Genomic DNA, 21972 nt, shown 5'->3' on the forward strand with positions numbered 1-21972 from the left:
AAATAGTAATCCAACTAATCTCTGACGTGATTTGCGTCTCGTGAAACGCTAAGGATAAGTAATCTGGCTTTTCAGATCAGTAATCTCGGGAAAGCACTAAAGGTGAAAAAAAATTTAACAAATCGGAAAGGCGAACAAAGACTATTTTAATAGAATTCCATAGTTACGAAAAAAACTTACCTTTCCATGTCAATTCGTTCAGTGAGAGCCTCAATCCATTCCTTGTGTTTATACGTACGATGATTTTGCCGTGTTTCAAGAGGATACATTGAACAAATATTTGAATAATGCATTAGGAGTTCAAACATGCTTCGACAAGTCGACAAACATTTTTGGACGGCTCCTCTAACCTTTCCCTCGGCCTGTTCGCACTACAAATAGAAAATACTAGTGTTTGAAGCAGAAAGGACTTTAAAATAAAAAAAAGGGTAGACTTAAGGTTGCATAAAACTTCAATACCAGATTAGCTTGAAAGAGGGAAATGGAAATGAATAAAAGGAAATAAAAAGAAATGAAATAGGAAATGAAAAACGGACCTTTCAACTATGAATATAAACCAAATGAATATAAAAATGAAATGAAAAAACACTTATTCGCCGTTAATCTTCTAATAAAGATAAAGGAAGAGAAAATGGGTTTTAATTTCAACAAAGCAGTGAACGAAAAAAACTACACTTCAATTAAAAAATATACACAATATTTCGACTTGACGTCCAGAAGCTTTTCTAAAAGGAAAATAAAGGAAAAGAAAAAAAGTTCTTAAAACATAACACACACACAAAAAAAACACAACAACTAAACACACAAAGAGGAAGAAGAAAAAAAAATAAGACTAGATAAACAAAAGCAACTCAAATTATAAGTTGTTTATATTTGTTTATAATCATTTGTTATAATAATTCCTTATATTTGTTTACAATGTGATTTGTTCTTATTTTTTAGTGTTTTTTTTTTCTTCTTCTTCTTTGTGTGTTTAGTTGTCGTGTTTTTGTTTCTGTGCGTTATGTTTTAAGAACATTTTTTTCTTTTTTCTTTCTGATTTTTCGTTCTTTTCCTTTTTACCGTTGAAAAAGGCTCCCAGACCTAGGGCTGAAATATTCGGAATTTTTTTTTTTATTAAACAGTAGTTTTGTTTTATTTTTTGTTCACTGCTTTGTTGAAATTAACATCCGTTTTCTGTTGTTTAATTTTCCATGAATGAAAAAGCAGTGTGATTTCAGAAATTATTTCTTCGAAAATTAAAACCGTAACAATCTTAAAATAGTAGGTACATGTAAACTTCAGACAAAAAAGCACAATTCCTATATGACATTGCCTGAACCACACTTAAGCGCTATTTTCTAAAAATTTTCGAATGATTGCTTCAAACTGTGGAATATACAGAATGAAATTGGATTAAAGATGGAGGATTTGAGCCTTGATCAAGCCTTAAGGCCTTAATTTATGCTAGAGTGAAAAGCTTAGTGGCGTTGTGTAAAAAGCATCAAGAATAATAGTTGCATTTGACCTCGAACTGGTTGCATTTGAACTTGACAAAAGAGTAGGTAGATTGACAAAAGAGACAAAAGAGGATAACTGATAAGAGTGGGAAATGACACAAGTATTAGAAAAAACAATCAACAACTTCTAACATTAGGCAACATTTTTCCAGTGAAACAATAAAAATAATTACTTTAATTCGAGTAGTAAAATTAGGATATTAATAAGCGTCTGATCTCACTTCCTGATAACAGTAAAACAATTAAAAAGCTTGGAAAAATGTCGTGTCACCAACAGCTAGATGGCGTTGATAGTTGTTTCGTCAACACTAGCCCCAGTTTCCCTTCTCATACCATAGATTTTGTACAAGCTTATAAAAGTGCTTATATTGATATTTACGATTTTTCACATGAAAAATAGCTGATAATCGGTAAAATTAGTTGCATTTGTCTATCAGAAAGCATTGACACTGCAAAATCCTTAGCTACAATGTTCAATTCTATTAATTTATAAAAAAAAAACAAGTTTTTTCAACTGAAAATAAGGAGTAACATTAAAACTTTGTACGAACAGGAATTATTCCGTAAATGAGGGGGTCCACCCCCTTGTCAATACCTCACTCTTTACGCTTAAGTTCGAATTTTGTTCCAATTCCTTAAGAATGATCCTTGAATCACAAAGGTTTCATTAGATAAATAACTCTTTTGAAAATATTAAAAAGAACTTTAGTGTAAATAGCGAGGTATTGACGAGGAGGCAAATCCCCTCATATAAGTAACAATTTATGTTGGTTTTAAGTTTTAATGTTTCTACTTACTTTAAGTTGAAAAAAATAGTTTTTTTTTTATATTCAATTTCTGATCGTTTCTTAATTAATCCTGGAAAATCCGACACCCCCTTCATGGAACATTTCCTTCCCCCATGCTAAATTCTTCCATGGAAAGATCCTCCCACGTAACCTTCTCCTCCTGACTCCACCCCAGAAAAAGTCCCTCTGAAAACGTCTGGATACTCCCCACTAACCAATACTATGTGTAAACAAAGGGGAAAGTTCACAGCTTCCAGTCCATCCCATAGGGGCTATGGGGATTGCGTCATCCAAAAAGAAAAAATTTATTTGATTTTCGGAATATGCTGACCAAAATAACTTCTCAAAATTTTCATCAAGTGATTTTGGGAAAAAATGAGCGTGACAGGGGGCCTAGTTGCCAATTTTATAATATTTAGTTTACCTATTGTTGCTAAAAAGAGGGATATATTAACAGGGTAAGCTTGTATTGGTTTTACTTGGTTGTTTTACATTTGCTGTTTTTTTTTGTTGTTTTTTTTTTTTTTTTCATAGGCATGCATTTTGGGGGTGATACCTGACACGGGGATGCCATGGATATTCTATGGTAGCCACAACACTGTGCTTGGTAGAGAATTTAAAGTGGCGAAACCCTATATAGGCCAGTGTATTCTCCTGATGAGCCCTTGTGTTGGGTTGTTGCCTCTGAATTATTTGTCTATATTATTTTTTCTATTGTTTGGTAAATGACGACTTATACTTATTGACGACATGACTGCCTGTCCATGGATTATTCTTTATGGTTGATTGTGTATGGCTATGCTGTTTGGCCTATGTGATTGTATGGATGAGTAGGGTTAAGGCCTCATTCAAGTGCTGGTCTATATTAATCACTAATTTAGGAAAACAGTCTTCCTTGTCTCCTTCTGTCTTTCTTTTTTTTTCTTTTTTTTTTTTCTTTTTTTTGTGTTTGTGCTGTTGCATTAGTGATTTCTCTTTTCATGATATAGCAAGCAATTATAAATAGGGCTATTCCCTAATGGGGCTACGAAAGAAAGTGGGTACATTTTAGAGGAACATCAGGATATCTCGAAAAGAAGGCTACATTAACAAGTACTAAAAAAAAATTTTAACTTTTTTTTATGTTTCATGATGTTTTTGTTCATGAAACGAAAAAAGTAAAGCTTATTTTCATAAAAAAAACAAAATAGTTTTATCCTTAAACTATACAAAAAAACAATCTAGATGTCCAATCATTTTTTCTTTTTTAATTAATCAATGAAACTAAAGTCATTTACACCGAAAAGATTGCAGCATAGAAAAGTGATTGTAAATATAGAGTAATTAATAATGAATGAGGTATAGCCTCTTATAGGGGTACTAGGGAAGTATGTTACAGTTTAGGGTATAATTTTACAATCTTTATACCATTCTATAAGCGTAGTATTGCTACTTTTTATGATAGAAAGTTTCCAGTGGTTCCAGGTGGAAGGGGGGGGGTGCAGGGTAGAAAGTGCCTCTATGTTTTTTGTCCTATTTGGATTTTGAAAAACAAAGAAATTCCGCGGGGGGGGGGGTGTACTTCATAAAATATAAATACCTTTTCGGACTGTCAATAAAAACATTGAAAAAACGACAAATTTGCCCCCCTCAAACTAGATTTTGAACAATAAAATTTTAACCCAACCCCTAAATTTCGTATATCGACACCACTGAAATTCACCTCACAGTATACATCATACCTGCAGAGAGGATGTATAATGAACTCCACAATAGAGAATAAATAAGGATAAGAAAGACCCCTCCCCAGAGAAAACTTTAAAAATGGTTATTTACAAAAAAAAAAATCTAATTTGTGTTTTAAACGCCACTTCCCCCAAATTAACTCTCATGCAAATAGAGAAAATCGTCAGATTAATCAAACTTTACATCTCAGTGCATCTACGCCTGGTAACCTACCCGAGTGGTTGGCATGCTGGATTTGCAACCCTTTGTCCAAAGGGCGAGGTTTCGATTCCTCGTGTGGCCAGTTCTTTGGTTTGTGATGGGGGTCAGGAGCATGACTCCGTAAACTTAGCCAGAGCCGACCCAGCTCTAAATGGATACCTGGAGAAGCATGGAGAAAGTAAGCAGGAAGGGTATTCAAAAGCACAGGATGGGTAGCCCCCAGTCCCCCATTGCATTTCCTGGTTGAAGAGCCTTGAAACGGAGATCAGCACTGCCAATTTGGAATTTTAGGGTCTAGTACCGCATCCCATCCTATTCACGCCTGGGACACACCTACGCTGTACCAGAGACATGTGTGTATTTCTTCTGGTTTGCCTTAAAAAAAAATACGAAGATAGCAAAGCTTAAGATTTTAATGCTTTAAAAAAATTTATTGGAATTTTAACAAGAACTAACATGCCATGTGAAAAATAATACCTGTCACGAAACAAACTAAGATCCGATACTTAACTATTTCTACTTGTTAAATTAAAAAAATTAATATTAGTTTAATGAAATTTAAATTAAAGTTCTCAACTGAAAGTAAGGAGTAACATTACAAATTACGAACAATAAATTTTTCTATATATATTAGGGGACTGTCGCTTCCTCAACCCTCGCTCTTTACGCTAAAGTCTCAAAGTTCTTAAAAAATATTTCTCATCAAAATTCAACAGCCCTTGTGTTTCTCATCAAAATATTTCTCATCAAAATTCAACAGCCCTTGTGTTTCAAGAGTCACTCCTAAGAAACAGCGTAAGAAAAGATGAACTTAAGCATAAACAGAAAGGGAAGAGGTTGTGGTAGACCCCCTAGACTATTTCAATTCATTAACGTTTATTTACCTGAGCCACCATACCAGCTTGTCCAGCTTTTGATAGAAAGTCAGTTGCAGCCAAAAACCCAGAAACAGACGATTCATTACACAGTTCTTCTAAAACTTTCAAGATTTCTCCCCAAGACGCTGCATCTGGTCCACGGATTGAATTCATGGATTCCTATAATATGAATGAAATATTAAGAATAGTCAGGTAGTATAATTTTATTAAGCGAATATCCAAGTTCTTTCTGTTCACGAAAGATCCATCATGTGTTTTCAAATCAATTAGTAAAAATCCGTTATCCTTTGCTGCCTCGTTAAAGTAGTTGACAATTTTTTCTTTTTTCAAGTCAGATACATGGGTTTGTCTGATTCTATCAATTTCTTTCGGATTAAAACACTTAAAAAATGCAAAATCGTTACAATCGTTTAATTTTTGGTGGATCAAAATAGCTATGAGAAACATAGATTATTGCTGTACAGTAGTTACATTAAAGTAGTTGATAAATTTTTCTTTTTAGTCAGATACATGGTTTTGTCTGATTCTATCAATTTCTTTTGAATTACAACACTTGAAAAATGCGAAAGAGTAACAGTTTAATCGTTTAATTTTTGGTGTATCAAAATAGCTCTGAGAAACATAGATTATTGGTGTATTTTGTTGGATTGCAACACTTTAAAAATGCGAAAGAGCAACAGTTTAATCGTTTAATTTTTGGGGTATCAAAATAGCTCTGAGAAACATAGATTATTGGTGTATTTTGTTGGATTACAACACTTGAAAAATGCGAAAGAGTAACAGTTTAATCGTTTATTTTTTAGGGTATCAAAATAGCTCTGAGAAACATAGATTATTGGTGTATTTTGTTGGATTACAACACTTGAAAAATGCGAAAGAGTAACAGTTTAATCGTTTAATTTTTGGTGTATCAAAATAGCTCTGAGAAACATAGATTATTGGTGTATTTTGTTGGATTACAACACTTGAAAATGCGAAAGAGTAACAGTTTAATCGTTTAATTTTTGGTGTATCAAAATAGCTCTGAGAAACATAGATTATTGGTGTATTTTGTTGGATTGCAACACTTGAAAAATGCGAAAGAGCAACAGTTTAATCGTTTATTTTTGGTGTATCAAAATAGCTCTGAGAAACATAGATTATTGGCGTATTTTGTTGGATTACAACACTTGAAAAATGCGAAAGAGTAACAGTTTAATCGTTTATTTTTGGTGTATCAAAATAGCTCTGAGAAACATAGATTATTGGTGTATTTTGTTGGATTACAACACTTGAAAAATGCGAAAGAGTAACAGTTTAATCGTTTATTTTTGGTGTATCAAAATAGCTCTGAGAAACATAGATTATTGGTGTATTTTGTTGGATTACAACACTTGAAAAATGCGAAAGAGTAACAGTTTAATCGTTTATTTTTTGGGGTATCAAAATAGCTCTGAGAAACATAGATTATTGGTGTATTTTGTTGGATTACAACACTTGAAAAATGCGAAAGAGTAACAGTTTAATCGTTTAATTTTTGGGTATCAAAATAGCTCTGAGAAACATAGATTATTGGTGTATTTTGTTGGATTACAACACTTGAAAAATGCGAAAGAGCAACAGTTTAATCGTTTAATTTTTTATTGTTGGATTACAACACTTGAAAAATGCGAAAGAGTAACAGTTTAATCGTTTATTTTTGGTGTATCAAAATAGCTCTGAGAAACATAGATTATTGGTGTATTTTGTTGGATTGCAACACTTGAAAAATGCGAAAGAGCAACAGTTTAATCGTTTATTTTTGGTGTATCAAAATAGCTCTGAGAAACATAGATTATTGGTGTATTTTGTTGGATTACAACACTTGAAAATGCGAAAGAGTAACAGTTTAATCGTTTAATTTTTGGGGTATCAAAATAGCTCTGAGAAACATAGATTATTGGTGTATTTTGTTGGATTACAACACTTGAAAAATGCGAAAGAGTAACAGTTTAATCGTATAATTTTTGGTGTATCAAAATAGCTCTGAGAAACATAGATTATTGGTGTATTTTGTTGGATTGCAACACTTGAAAAATGCGAAAGAGCAACAGTTTAATCGTTTAATTTTTGGGGTATCAAAATAGCTCTGAGAAACATAGATTATTGGTGTATTTTGTTGGATTACAACACTTGAAAAATGCGAAAGAGTAACAGTTTAATCGTTTAATTTTTGGTGTATCAAAATAGCTCTGAGAAACATAGATTATTGGTGTAATTTGTTGGATTGCAACACTTGAAAAATGCGAAAGAGCAACAGTTTAATCGTTTAATTTTTGGTGTATCAAAATAGCTCTGAGAAACATAGATTATTGGTGTATTTTGTTGGATTACAACACTTGAAAAATGCGAAAGAGTAACAGTTTAATCGTTTAATTTTTGGGGTATCAAAATAGCTCTGAGAAACATAAATTATTGGTGTATTTTGTTGGATTACAACACTTGAAAAATGCGAAAGAGTAACAGTTTACTCGTTTATTTTTGGTGTATCAAAATAGCTCTGAGAAACATAGATTATTGGTGTATTTTGTTGGATTACAACACTTGAAAAATGCGAAAGAGTAACAGTTTAATCGTTTAATTTTTGGGGTATCAAAATAGCTCTGAGAAACATAGATTATCGGTGTATTTTGTTGGATTACAACACTTGAAAAATGCGAAAGAGTAATAGTTTACTCGTTTATTTTTGGTGTATCAAAATAGCTCTGAGAAACATAGATTATTGGTGTATTTTGTTGGATTGCAACACTTGAAAAATGCGAAAGAGCAACAGTTTAATCGTTTAATTTTTGGTGTATCAAAATAGCTCTGAGAAACATAGATTATTGGTGTATTTTGTTGGATTACAACACTTGAAAAATGCGAAAGAGTAACAGTTTAATCGTTTAATTTTTGGGGTATCAAAATAGCTCTGAGAAACATAGATTATTGGTGTATTTTGTTGGATTACAACACTTGAAAAATGCGAAAGAGTAACAGTTTACTCGTTTATTTTTGGTGTATCAAAATAGCTCTGAGAAACATAGATTATTGGTGTAATTTGTTGGATTGCAACACTTGAAAAATGCGAAAGAGCAATAGTTTAATCGTTTAATTTTTGGTGTATCAAAATAGCTCTGAGAAACATAGATTATTGGTGTATTTTGTTGGATTACAACACTTGAAAAATGCGAAAGAGTAACAGTTTAATCGTTTAATTTTTGGTGTATCAAAATAGCTCTGAGAAACATAGATTATTGGTGTATTTTGTTGGATTACAACACTTGAAAAATGCGAAAGAGTAACAGTTTAATCGTTTAATTTTTGGGGTATCAAAATAGCTCTGAGAAACATAGATTATTGGTGTATTTTGTTGGATTACAACACTTGAAAAATGCAAAAGAGTAACAGTTTACTCGTTTATTTTTGGTGTATCAAAATAGCTCTGAGAAACATAGATTATTGGCGTATTTTGTTGGATTACAACACTTGAAAAATGCGAAAGGGTAACAGTTTAATCGTTTATTTTTGGTGTATCAAAATAGCTCTGAGAAACATAGATTATTGGTGTATTTTGTTGGATTACAACACTTGAAAAATGCGAAAGAGTAACAGTTTAATCGTATAATTTTTGGGGTATCAAAATAGCTCTGAGAAACATAGATTATTGGTGTATTTTGTTGGATTACAACACTTGAAAAATGCGAAAGAGTAACAGTTTACTCGTTTATTTTTGGTGTATCAAAATAGCTCTGAGAAACATAGATTATTGGTGTATTTTGTTGGATTACAACACTTGAAAAATGCGAAAGAGTAACAGTTTACTCGTTTATTTTTGGTGTATCAAAATAGCTCTGAGAAACATAGATTATTGGTGTATTTTGTTGGATTACAACACTTGAAAAATGCGAAAGAGTAACAGTTTACTCGTTTATTTTTGGTGTATCAAAATAGCTCTGAGAAACATAGATTATTGGCGTATTTTGTTGGATTACAACACTTGAAAAATGCGAAAGGGTAACAGTTTAATCGTTTATTTTTGGTGTATCAAAATAGCTCTGAGAAACATAGATTATTGGTGTATTTTGTTGGATTACAACACTTGAAAAATGCGAAAGAGTAACAGTTTAATCGTATAATTTTTGGGGTATCAAAATAGCTCTGAGAAACATAGATTATTGGTGTATTTTGTTGGATTACAACACTTGAAAAATGCGAAAGAGTAACAGTTTACTCGTTTATTTTTGGTGTATCAAAATAGCTCTGAGAAACATAGATTATTGGCGTATTTTGTTGGATTACAACACTTGAAAAATGCGAAAGAGTAACAGTTTAATCGTTTATTTTTGGTGTATCAAAATAGCTCTGAGAAACATAGATTATTGGTGTATTTTGTTGGATTACAACACTTGAAAATGCGAAAGAGTAACAGTTTACTCGTTTATTTTTGGTGTATCAAAATAGCTCTGAGAAACATAGATTATTGGTGTATTTTGTTGGATTACAACACTTGAAAAATGCGAAAGAGTAACAGTTTAATCGTTTATTTTTGGTGTATCAAAATAGCTCTGAGAAACATAGATTATTGGTGTATTTTGTTGGATTACAACACTTGAAAATGCGAAAGAGTAACAGTTTAATCGTTTAATTTTTGGGGTATCAAAATAGCTCTGAGAAACATAGATTATTGGTGTATTTTGTTGGATTACAACACTTGAAAAATGCGAAAGAGTAACAGTTTAATCGTATAATTTTTGGTGTATCAAAATAGCTCTGAGAAACATAGATTATTGGTGTATTTTGTTGGATTACAACACTTGAAAAATGCGAAAGAGTAACAGTTTAATCGTTTAATTTTTGGTGTATCAAAATAGCTCTGAGAAACATAGATTATTGGTGTATTTTGTTGGATTACAACACTTGAAAAATGCGAAAGAGTAACAGTTTACTCGTTTATTTTTGGTGTATCAAAATAGCTCTGAGAAACATAGATTATTGGCGTATTTTGTTGGATTACAACACTTGAAAAATGCGAAAGGGTAACAGTTTAATCGTTTATTTTTGGTGTATCAAAATAGCTCTGAGAAACATAGATTATTGGTGTATTTTGTTGGATTACAACACTTGAAAAATGCGAAAGAGTAACAGTTTAATCGTATAATTTTTGGGGTATCAAAATAGCTCTGAGAAACATAGATTATTGGTGTATTTTGTTGGATTACAACACTTGAAAAATGCGAAAGAGTAACAGTTTAATCGTTTAATTTTTGGTGTATCAAAATAGCTCTGAGAAACATAGATTATTGGTGTATTTTGTTGGATTACAACACTTGAAAAATGTGAAAGAGTAACAGTTTAATCGTTTAATTTTTGGTGCATCAAAATAGCTCTGAGAAACATAGATTATTGGTGTATTTTGTTGGATTACAACACTTGAAAAATGCGAAAGAGTAACAGTTTACTCGTTTAATTTTTGGTGTATCAAAATAGCTCTGAGAAACATATATTATTGGTGTATTTTGTTTTCTTTCTCTCAAGAATAAATATTCAATTTTTCTATTTGTTAACAAAACCGTCAAAGATACCTAAATTTTCAACCCTGGGATCTAGGTCATCTACATCAATGATATCACTTTTATTATTGCTCGCAAAAAAAGATCCATGTCAGTTTTTTCTTCCAAAACATTCATGTGAATCACTAAATTTTTATATTTATCTTCTTCAAGATCTTTGGCATACAGATAATTTTTTTGAAAGTATAAGTAATTATAAATCAAGTTCAAGAGTAAATTGGTTTTACCACATCCGGAGTTACCCCAAACAAATAGTCGAAACGACCATTGAGGTGCTAGCAAATGTTTATTTTAAAAACGATCTTTATTTTTCCCACATTCATATACTTTAATAGGTGCTTTTCCATCCATTTACTAGTTAAAACTTTTTTCTTCGTAAACTTCAACTATGAAGCTTATTGCTTTGAAGCTTATAGCTTTGAAACTTGTAGCCGAACTTCATGGATTATAGCTTTTAGCTTCAAGGAATTAAATTCCCAGGGTGCCGTGTTTACCATATTTTTCAAATCCTTTGTTTTATCTAGAGCTTTTTTATTTTGTTTTTCTAAGAGCATTCTATATTTGTTTGCTCTTAAAGTATGCTGAGGTTTTGAAAAGCTTTCCACTTTTCCGAATAATACATCTTAATAATTCTGCAATGTTATTTTATCTTTCACAATATTCGTTTTGATACGTTTCAATTTTTTCTTTGCTTTGGTTTAATCGTCACCCTCTTTTAAATGAACATATACTTTTGATCTTAAACCTACAAACTCGGACATTATTGTTCCAGATAATTAATCCTTCATCATACTTATTACTTTTTTACTCGCTGCAGGGAAGTCATAAGAGTTATCTTTCTTATAATCTGAAGCATTGAATTTTTCTTGGAGGTCAGCTCTAAAGTCTTCATAAAAATCCTCAGTTCAAATAGCATAAATAATTTAAATTTAATTAAATTAATATTAATTATTTTTAATTTAAAAAGTAAAAATAGTTAAGTATCGGATCTTAGTGTGTTGGGTGACAGGTATAATTTTTCACATAGCACGTTAGTTCTTGTTAAAATTCCAATAAATGTTTCTAAGGCATCAAATTTTTGTTTCAGTGTTTGTCTATAGCTCTATCTATTTAAAGCACCGAAACCCTATAGGCAAGTGTGCATTCTCCTAATGAGCACTTGTGTTGCCTGGTCGCCTTTGAATTATTTGTTTGATTTATAGTTTTAATTATGCGGTATATGACGACTTATAATTACTTACGACACGACTACCTGTCCATGGATTATTCTTTGCGGTTGAATGTGTACGGCTATGCTGTTTGACCTATGTAATTGGATGGATGAGCAGGGTTAAGGCCTCATTCAAGTACTTATCTATATTAATTAGTAAAGTAGGAAAATAGTCTTCCTTTCTCCTTCTGTTTTTCTTTTTTGTTTTAATTTTTTATGTTCGGTTGTGTGGTGTTTGTTTGTTTCTGCAGTTGTGCTGTTGCATTGCTGATTTCTTTACTGGAGTCAACGTAACGACCAAAAAATAGTATTCAAAAATAAACTTATGCGTTTATATTAATAAAAATAGTTTATGTTATAAACTATATATTTGAATTAAAAAAAAGGGGAATAATTGTGAGAAAAGTCAAAGTCATGGCCAATTGTAGAAAAAAGCCAAGACAAATTATCCAATTAAGTGGGCATATATAAATATATATATATATATATATATATATATATATATATATATATATATATATATATATATATATATATATATATATATATATATATATATATATATACTAGCTGTTGGGGTGGAGCTTCGCGCCACCCCAACACCTAGTTGGTGGGGCTCTTCGCGCCCCCCCCCCCAAGCCCCCCCGCGCGCGTAAGTCGTTACGCGCCATATTAGTTACGCGCCATTGTAGCTATGTCCCTGTGTCCCACCTGTGAATAGAGATAGATATAAATATATATTTTTAACTACGTAAAACATGCGAATATACAACATTCTTCGCTGTCCCATTGTCTGTGCATATAAATAGCATTTATATTCCCTGTGTCCCGGTCGTCATTTGTGTCCTGGTGTCCCAGTTTGTATTTTCTCTTTGAGTGTCCCGGTCGTCATTTATATTCCCTGTGTCCCCGTGTCCCGGTCGTCATTTGTGTCCCGGTGTCCCGGTCTGTAATTTCTATTCAAACAATCCCTGTGTCTCAGTCGTCAATTATATATCCCGCCTGTGCCCCCGGCGTCCCCGTTGTAGTTGTGTCCCTGCGTCCTGGTCGTCATTTATATTCCCGGTCGTGATTTGTGTCCGGGTGTCCCAGTCTGTAATTTTTCTTTGAGGTTCCCGGTCGTCATTTATATTCCCTCTGTGTCGGTCGTCATTTGTGTCCCGGTCTGTAATTTATCTTTGAGTGTTTTTTCTTTTTAGTTTTTTTAGTTTTTTACATTTTTTCAGTTTTTTTTTTTCTTCTTTATTTTTCAGCGTCACTATGAAGTACATATCGCCGAACCTTTGTTTTTTAACTTGAATCTGGTAGGCATTGATGACCTTATCCAAGTCAAAATCCCAAACCCAATCATCATCGCTATCATTTTCTGTTTTGATATGTTTTGACTCTCGCTTTCCAGGTGGATTTTCATCTAACTGCGCGGTTTTGCGTTCTTTAGCCGCAAGCCTGTTTTCTTGCTGTTCTTGTGATTCCTCGGCACGCTTTCTTTTCTTACTTTCTCTATCAGCTGCAAGCCTGTTTTCTTGCTGTTCTTGTGATTCCTCGGCACGCTTTCTTTTCTTACTTTCTCTATCAGCAGCAAGTTTTTTGGCATAGACTCTTTGAGCAACTTCCTCGGCTGTTGCCATTGTAGGTTCTTCAGTCATTTTACAATTAAACATTTTTCCGTGAACGCATGTCTTAAATACCATTAATGACGTCACCGTCATAGCAAAAATGACGACAACTAACTTCATGACGTCAGTCGACACAGAAACATGACGTCACCTGATCCACAGACAGACACACAGACAGACAACTTATTTTTATATATATAGAAGACTAGCTGTTGGGGTGGCGCTTCGCGCCACCCCAAAACCAAGTTAGTGGGGCGCTTCGCGCCCCCCCAAGCCCCCCCGCGCGCGTAAGTCGTTACGCGCCATATTAGTTATGCACCATTGTAGTTGTGTCCCTGTGTCCCACCTGTGAATATAGATAGATTTATACATGTGGTTCAAACTACGTAAAAATTGCGAATAAACAACATTCTTGGCTTTCCCATTGTCTGTGCATATACAAAGCCGTATGTACTAATAATGACGTCATATGCAAACGCTCTTTTTACAAACAAACAAACATGCGTCCACACAACTCGTTTTTATATAGATAGATAGAGAGATAGATACAATACAAATTAACTGCGTAAAACTTGCGAATATACAACATTCTTCGCTGTCCAATTGTCGCTGCATATAAATACATTGTCAGGTTTACCGACCCTCGAACATGCAACGTACAATTGTCCATGGGAAAAACAATCAGTATTAAGATCTATACCATATTTTTCTAATGATTGACCTTGAGCTTTGTTAATGGTGATTGCAAATACTAATCGAATTGGGAATTGCAATCTTTTAAATTGAAAAAGCAGATCCGTTGGAATCATGGGAATGCGAGGAATAAGAACAGCCTCACCCTCATAAGGCCCTGTCAAGATTGTGGCCTCTATTAGGTTTTCCATTGTTTTTTTACGGCAAGTCGCGTGCCATTGCAAAGCTTTGGTGGGTTGATATTTCTTAAAAGTATTATTGGTACGCCTATTTTTAGTTGTAGCACGTGTGGTGGAAACCCTGAAGGATCTATGGAATTTAAAAATTCAGATGGATAATTAACCGCTTCATTTGGTTCCAAAACTGTGTCGACTGACTTGTAAAGGACTGCCTGGTCTCGAATCTTGGTCAAAACGATATTGTTGATTTCGTGGACGTCTATATTTTTGGGTGCGAGAATCGCTCTTTCACTTAGCCATTTATTATTTTTATAATTTTTTAGAATATTCGGAAATACTTTTTCAATCAATTCATTTTTGGACGTCACTAAATTACAGAAATCAGCAGGTAGTTGTATACGTCCTGAAATTGAGTCTACTGTTTGACCAGAGTCATCGTTTTGCAATCGGACACGCATATTTGTAGTTAATTTTAATATTTTTACGTGTGCCCATAAATTAGAATTTTTTAGGCAAGCATTCATTTCGTCTGCAGGAGTTAAATTACGTAAAAATTGCGAATATACAACATTCTTGGCTTTCCCATTGTCTCTGCATATACAAAGCCGTATGTACTAATAATGACATCATATGCAAATGCTCTTTTTACAAACAAACAAACATGCATACACACAACTCGTTTTTATATAGATAGATAGATAGATACAATACAAATTAACTGCGTAAAACTTGCGAATATACAACATTCTTCGCTGTCCAATTGTCGCTGCATATAAATAGATTGTCAGGTTTACCGACCCTCGAACATGCAACGTACAATTGTCCATGGGGAAAACAATCAGTATTAAGATCTATACCACATTTTTCTAATGATTGACCTTGAGCTTTGTTAATGGTGATTGCAAATGCTAATCGAATTGGGAATTGCAATCTTTTAAATTGAAAAGGCAGATCCGTTGGAATCATGGGAATGCGATGAATAAGAACAGCCTCACCCTCAAAAGGCCCTGTCAAGATTGTGGCCTCTATTAGGTTTTCCATTGTTTTTTTTACGGCAAGTCGAGTGCCATTGCAAAGCTTTGGTGGGTTTATATTTCTTAAAAGTATTATTGGTACGCCTATTTTTAGTTGTAGCACGTGTGGTGGAAACCCTGAAAGATCTATGGAATTTAAAAATTCAGATGGATAATTAACCGCTTCATTTGGTTCCAAAACTGTGTCGACTGACTTGTAAAGGACTGCCTGGTCTCGAATCTTGGTCAAAACAATATTGTTGATTTCGTGGACGTCTATATTTTTGGGTGCGAGAATCGCTCTTTCACTTAGCCATTTATTATTTTTATAATTTTTTAGAATATTCGGAAATACTTTTTCAATCAATTCATTTTTGGACGTCACTAAATTACAGAAATCAGCATGTAGTTGTATACGTCCTGAAATTGAGTCTACTGGGAGCTTTCCGTTTCCAATTGTCAGCAATTGATCTGAAAATGTTTGACCAGAGTCATCGTTTTGCAATCGGACACGCATATTTGTAGTTAATTTTAATATTTTTACGTGTGCCCATAAATTAGAATTTTTCAGGCAAGCATTCATTCGTCTTCAATGGCTCTGGTGGTGCAGCCAATAGAGGAAGTTTAACTTTTCCTGAGGCGCAACACATTCCCATTGTTTCACCATTGAATTTCAAGGCCTTGCAATAGGGACAAATTTTAGACATTGTCCCGATTTGAACACATCTACACAAGCTATAATCATCGACTGGGTTGTACCTGAATGCCAGGCGATAACTTTCAGGTTGCTCTGATTCCTCGGCACGCTTTCTTTTCTTACTTTCTCTATCAGCAGCAAGCCTGATTTCTTGCTGTTCTTGTGATTCCTCGGCACGCTTTCTTTTCTTACTTTCTCTATCAGGAGCAAGCCTGATTTCTTGCTGTTCTTGTAATTCCTCGGCACGCCTTCTTTTTTCACTTTCTCTTTTAGCAGCAAGTCTGCTTCCGCGTTGCTCTGGTAGTTCCTCGGCACGCTTTCTGTTCTTTTTTTCTCTATCAGCCTCAAGCCTGTTTCCTTGCTGTTCTTTTGATTCCTCGGCACGCTTTCTGTTCTTTCTTTCTCTATCAGCCTCAAGCCTGTTTCCTTGCTGTTCTTTTGATTCCTCGGCACGCTTTCTGTTCTTTCTTTCTCTATCAGCCTCAAGCCTGTTTCCTTGCTGTTCTTTTGATTCCTCGGCACGCTTTCTTTTCTGACTTTCTCTATCAGCAGCAAGTTTTTTGGCATAGACTCTTTGAGCATCTTCATCGGCTTTTGCCATGGTAAGTTCATCAGTCATTGTAAGCTTAAACATTAATAGATTTCTACGTGAACATATGTCTTAAATATCTTGAATGACGTCACCGTCAAAGCAAAAATGACGACAACTAATTTCATGACGTCAGTCAACACAGAAACATGACGTCACCTGATCCACAGACAGACACACAGACAGACAACTTATTTTTATATATATAGATAGATATAGTAAACATCTTATAATCCTACAAATATCTTATATGTTAACTTATAAATATAAATAATAATCTTATAAACTTGCTTTATCTCATCCTAATCTAATCTTGCCCTAATCTTGCTTTAGAGTTTTTCGTTTGTTCAAACATTAATCATATGAAAAAAAAACACATACACACTCTCGTGCCTATTTTGCTTTTGACACCTTCACTATAACCACCACCCTTACTATTAATTCTGCCTAGTAAAGTGAAGTCATCGACTCGATCAATATCTTATTGTGGTTCTTTCAAAGTGTGTTTTGGATTTTTAAAAAGCTTTTTAAAAAGCCCTTTTATATAAGGAGTCATTCTTAAATGATTGGAATAAAAAGTCAAACTTTAGGGTAAAGACTAAGAAACTGACGAGGGGACAGCCCCCGCATATACAAAATAATTTCTATTCGTTTTTTAATGTTGCTCCTTACTTTCAGTTGTTATTTTTATTTAATACCGATATATATATATATATATATATATATATATATATATATATATATATATATATATATATATATATATATATATACATATATATATAAATAAGTTGTCTGTGTGTCTGTGTGTCGAGTGACGTCATATTTGTCGACTGACGAAATTACAGACCGGGACATTGGGACACAAATGACGACCGAGACACCGAGACATAGGGAATATAAATGGCGACCGGGACACTCAAAGAGAAAGCAACCGGGACACAAGGAATGTTCGATTAGCAATCACCATCAACAAAGCACCGGGACACAATTGAAGACCGGTACACGGGGAATATAAATGACGACCAGGACACTCAAAGAGAAATTACAGACCGGGACACCGGGACACAAATGACAACCGGGACACAGGGAATATAAATGACGACCGGGACACAGGGACGCAACTACAACGGGAACACCGGGGGCACAGGGGGATATATAAATGACGACGGGGACACAGGGAATGTTCGATTAGCAATCACCATCAACAAAGCTCAAGGGCAATCATTAGAATAATGAGGTATAGATCTGAATACAGATTGTTTTTCCCATGGACAATTATATGTTGCATGTTCAAGAGTCGGTAAACCTGACAATCTATTTATATGCACAGACAATGGGGCCACTGAAACCACCCTAGAAATCCACAACACTTTCCAAGAAGTTTCCAGAAAAAAAGTAAAATAAAAAAGGTCATTATTTAAACTGCATTTTAAACATTTAATATATAAACAAATGTGACTATGTAAGCACCAAATTTTGTGTCACAGAAATTACCAAAAAATGCTTCAAACATTTTAGGCCATTGAAAATTAAACATTTATCTTTTAAAATCACATTGCATTAAATCTATATAAAAATACTCGCAAAGTACATTTTTCAGCACCAAAAAAATTACAAGCCTCAAAAATAGAACACTAGAAAACCCCAAAGGATTCTTGAGATTTCCTTATATATATATATATATATATATATATATATATATATATATATATATATATATATATATATATACTAGCTGTTGGGGTGGCGCTTCGCGCCACCCCAACACCTAGTTGGTGGGGGCGCTTCGCGCCCCCCCCAAGCCCCCCCGCGCGCGTAAGTCGTTACGCGCCATATTAGTTACGCGCCATTGTAGTTGTGTCCCTATGTCCCACCTGTGAATATAGATATATATATATATATATATATATATATATATATATATATATATATATATATATATATATATGTTTTTAACTACGTAAAACTTGCGAATATACAACATTCTTTGCTGTCCCATTGTCTGTGCATATAAATAGATTGTCAGGTTTACCGACTCTTGAACATGCAACATATAATGGTCCATGGGAAAACAATCCGTATTCAGATCTATACCTCATGATTCTAATGATTGCCCTTGAGCTTTGTTGATGGTGATTACTAAAAAAAGGTAAAAAACAAAAAAAAACTAAAAACTAAAAAAGAAAAAACTAAAAAAAAGGAAAAAACTGAAAAATAAGAGAAAAAGAAAACTAAAAAAATATTAATAAATATAAAAAATATAAATATAAATATAATATAAATTAGCAATCAACAAAACACCGAGACACAAATGACGACCGGGACACAGGGAGTATAAATGACGACCAGGACATAAGTAAAAAAAAAAAACTAAAAAAACTAAAAAAATGGTAAAAACTACAAAAAAACTAAAAACTAATAAAAAAACTAAAAAATCTAAAAATCTAAATAAACTAAAAAAGAAAAAAAAGAAAAAAGGAAAAAAATAAAGGAGAAAAACAAAACTAAAAAACGAATGTATATACAGACCGGGACACCGGGATACAAATGACAACCGGGACACAGGGAATATAAATGACGACCGGGACACAGGGACACAACTACAATGGGGACGCCGGGGGGCACAGGGGGATATAAATGACGACCGGGACACCGGGACACAAGGAATATAAATGACGCCCGGGACACTCAAAGAGAAATCACAGACTGGAACACCGGGACACAAATGACGACCAGGACACAGGGAATATAAATGACGACCGGGACACAGGGACATAACTACAAAGGGGACGCCGGGGTGCACAGGGGGATATATAAATGACGATGGCGACTCAGGGAATGGTCGATTAGCAATCACCATCAACAAAGCTCAAGGGCAATCATTAGAATCATGAGGTATAGATCTGAATACGTATTGTTTTCCCATGGACCATTATATGTTGCATGTTCAAGAGTCGGTAAACCTGACAATCTATTTATGTGCACAGACAATGGGACAGCAAAGAATGTTGTATATTCGCAAGTTTTACGTAGTTAAAAACATATATATATATATACTAGCTGTTGGGGTGGCGCTTCGCGCCACCCCAACACCTAGTTGGTGGGGGCGCTTCGCGCCCCCCCCCAAGCCCCCCCGCGCGCGTAAGTCGTTACGCGCCATAATAGTTACGCGCCATTGTAGTTGTGTCCCTATGTCCCACCTGTGAATATAGATAGATATATATATATATATATTTATATATATATATATATATATATATATATATATATATATATATATATATATATATATATATATATATATATATATGGTTTTAACTACGTAAAACTTGCGAATATACAACATTCTTTGCTGTCCCATTGTCTTTGCATATAAATAGATTGTCAGGTTTACCGACTCTTGAACATGCAACATATAATGGTCCATGGGAAAACAATCTGTATTCAGATCTATACCTCATGATTCTAATGATTGCCCTTGAGCTTTGTTGATGGTGATTGCTAATCGACCATTCCCTGTCCCGGTGTCCCGGTCGTCATTTACATCCCCCTGTTTCCCCCGGTGTCCCCGTTGTAGTTGTGTCCCTGTGTCCCGGTCGTCATTTATATTCCCTGTGTCCCGGTTGTCATTTGTATCCCGGTGTCCCGGTCTGTATATACATTCGTTTTTTAGTTTTGTTTTTCTCCTTTATTTTTTTCCCTTTTTTTTTCTTTTTTAGCTTATTTAGATTTTTAGATTTTTTAGTTTTTTTATTAGTTTTTAGTTTTTTTTCTTTTTAGTTTTTTTGTCCCGGTCGTCATTTATATCCCCCTGTTTCCCCCGGTGTCCCCGTTGTAGTTGTGTCCCTGTGTCCCGGTCGTCATTTATATTCCCTGTGTCCCGGTCGTCATTTGTATCCCGGTGTACCGGTCTGTATATACATTCGTTTTTTAGTTTTGTTTTTCTCCTTTATTTTTTTCCTTTGTTTTTCTTTTTTAGTTTATTTAGATTTTTAGATTTTTTAGTTTTTTTATTAGTTTTTAGTTTTTTTTTTCTTTTTAGTTTTTTTGTAGTTTTTAACTTCTTTTTAGTTTTGTTAATTTTTTTTTTTACTTATGTCCTGGTCGTCATTTATACTCCCTGTGTCCCGGTGCTTTGTTGATTGCTAATCGAACATTCCTTTTGTCCTGGTCGCTTTCTCTTTGAGTGTCGTCATTTATTTTTTTCTTTTTTAGTTCTTTTAGTTTTTACCTTTTTTAGTTTTTTTTAGTTTTTTAGATGAAAATTTTTTTTAGTTTTTTCCTTTTTTTCTTTTTAGTTTTTTATTGGTTTTTACCTTTATGTTAGCTTATTTTTCAGTTTTTTCCTTTTTTTTTAGTTTTTTTTTTATTTTTATTTTTTTTAGTTTTTTACCTTTTTTTAGTTTTTTTAGTTTTTTTAGTTTTTTAGCTTTTTTACTTTTTTTATTAGTTTTTAGTTTTTTTGTAGTTTTTGCTTTTTTTAGTTTTTTCAGTTTTTTTTTTAGTTTTTTATTGGTTTTTACCTTTATTTTAGCTTATTTTTCAGTTTTTTTCCTTTTTTTTAGTTTTTTTTAGTTTTTAGTTTTTTTAGTTTTTTACCTTTTTTTAGTTTTTTTAGTTTTTTTAGTTTTTTAGCTTTTTTATTTTTTTTATTAGTTTTTAGTTTTTTTTGTAGTTTTTGCCTTTTTTTAGTTTTTTTAGTTTTTTAGCTTTTTTATTAGTTTTTAGTTTTTTTTTGTAGTTTTTGCCTTTTTTTAGTTTTTTTAGTTTTTTAGCTTTTTTATTTTTTTTATTAGTTTTTAGTTTTTTTTGTAGTTTTTGCCTTTTTTTAGTTTTTTCAGTTTTGACGTCACCTGATCCAGTTTTTTCAGGTGACGTCACCTGATCCACGATCCACAGATCCACAGACAACTTATTTTTATATATATAGATAGTTTTTTTTTTTTACTTATGTCCTGGTCGTCATTTATACTCCCTGTGTCCCGGTGCTTTGTTGATTGCTAATCGAACATTCCTTTTGTCCTGGTCGCTTTCTCTTTGAGTTTCGTCATTTATTTTTTTCTTTTTTAGTTCTTTTAGTTTTTACCTTTTTTAGTTTTTTTTAGTTTTTTAGATGAAAATTTTTTTTAGTTTTTTCCTTTTTTTCTTTTTAGTTTTTTATTGGTTTTTACCTTTATTTTAGCTTATTTTTCAGTTTTTTCCTTTTTTTTAGTTTTTTTTTATTTTTTATTTTTTTTAGTTTTTTACCTTTTTTTAGTTTTTTTAGTTTTTTTAGTTTTTTAGCTTTTTTACTTTTTTATTAGGTTTTAGT

The 21972-nt window shown here is 33.2% G+C and overlaps 1 protein-coding gene across 1 annotated transcript in view; it reads right to left on the bottom strand.

Moving 5' to 3' along the window:
- Positions 1–21972, bottom strand: part of LOC136039527 (serine/threonine-protein kinase SMG1-like) — a gene marked incomplete in the record, with an annotated part of 282681 nt that overhangs the window by 112667 nt on the left and 148042 nt on the right. Inside the window, 2 exon segments of the mRNA XM_065723331.1 lie at positions 181–371; positions 5098–5250. Coding sequence (XP_065579403.1) covers positions 181–371; positions 5098–5250 — 344 coding nt within the window.

This window comes from Artemia franciscana, chromosome 19, assembly GCF_032884065.1.
Source record: "Artemia franciscana chromosome 19, ASM3288406v1, whole genome shotgun sequence".
NCBI classification, from domain to species: domain Eukaryota; kingdom Metazoa; phylum Arthropoda; class Branchiopoda; order Anostraca; family Artemiidae; genus Artemia; species Artemia franciscana.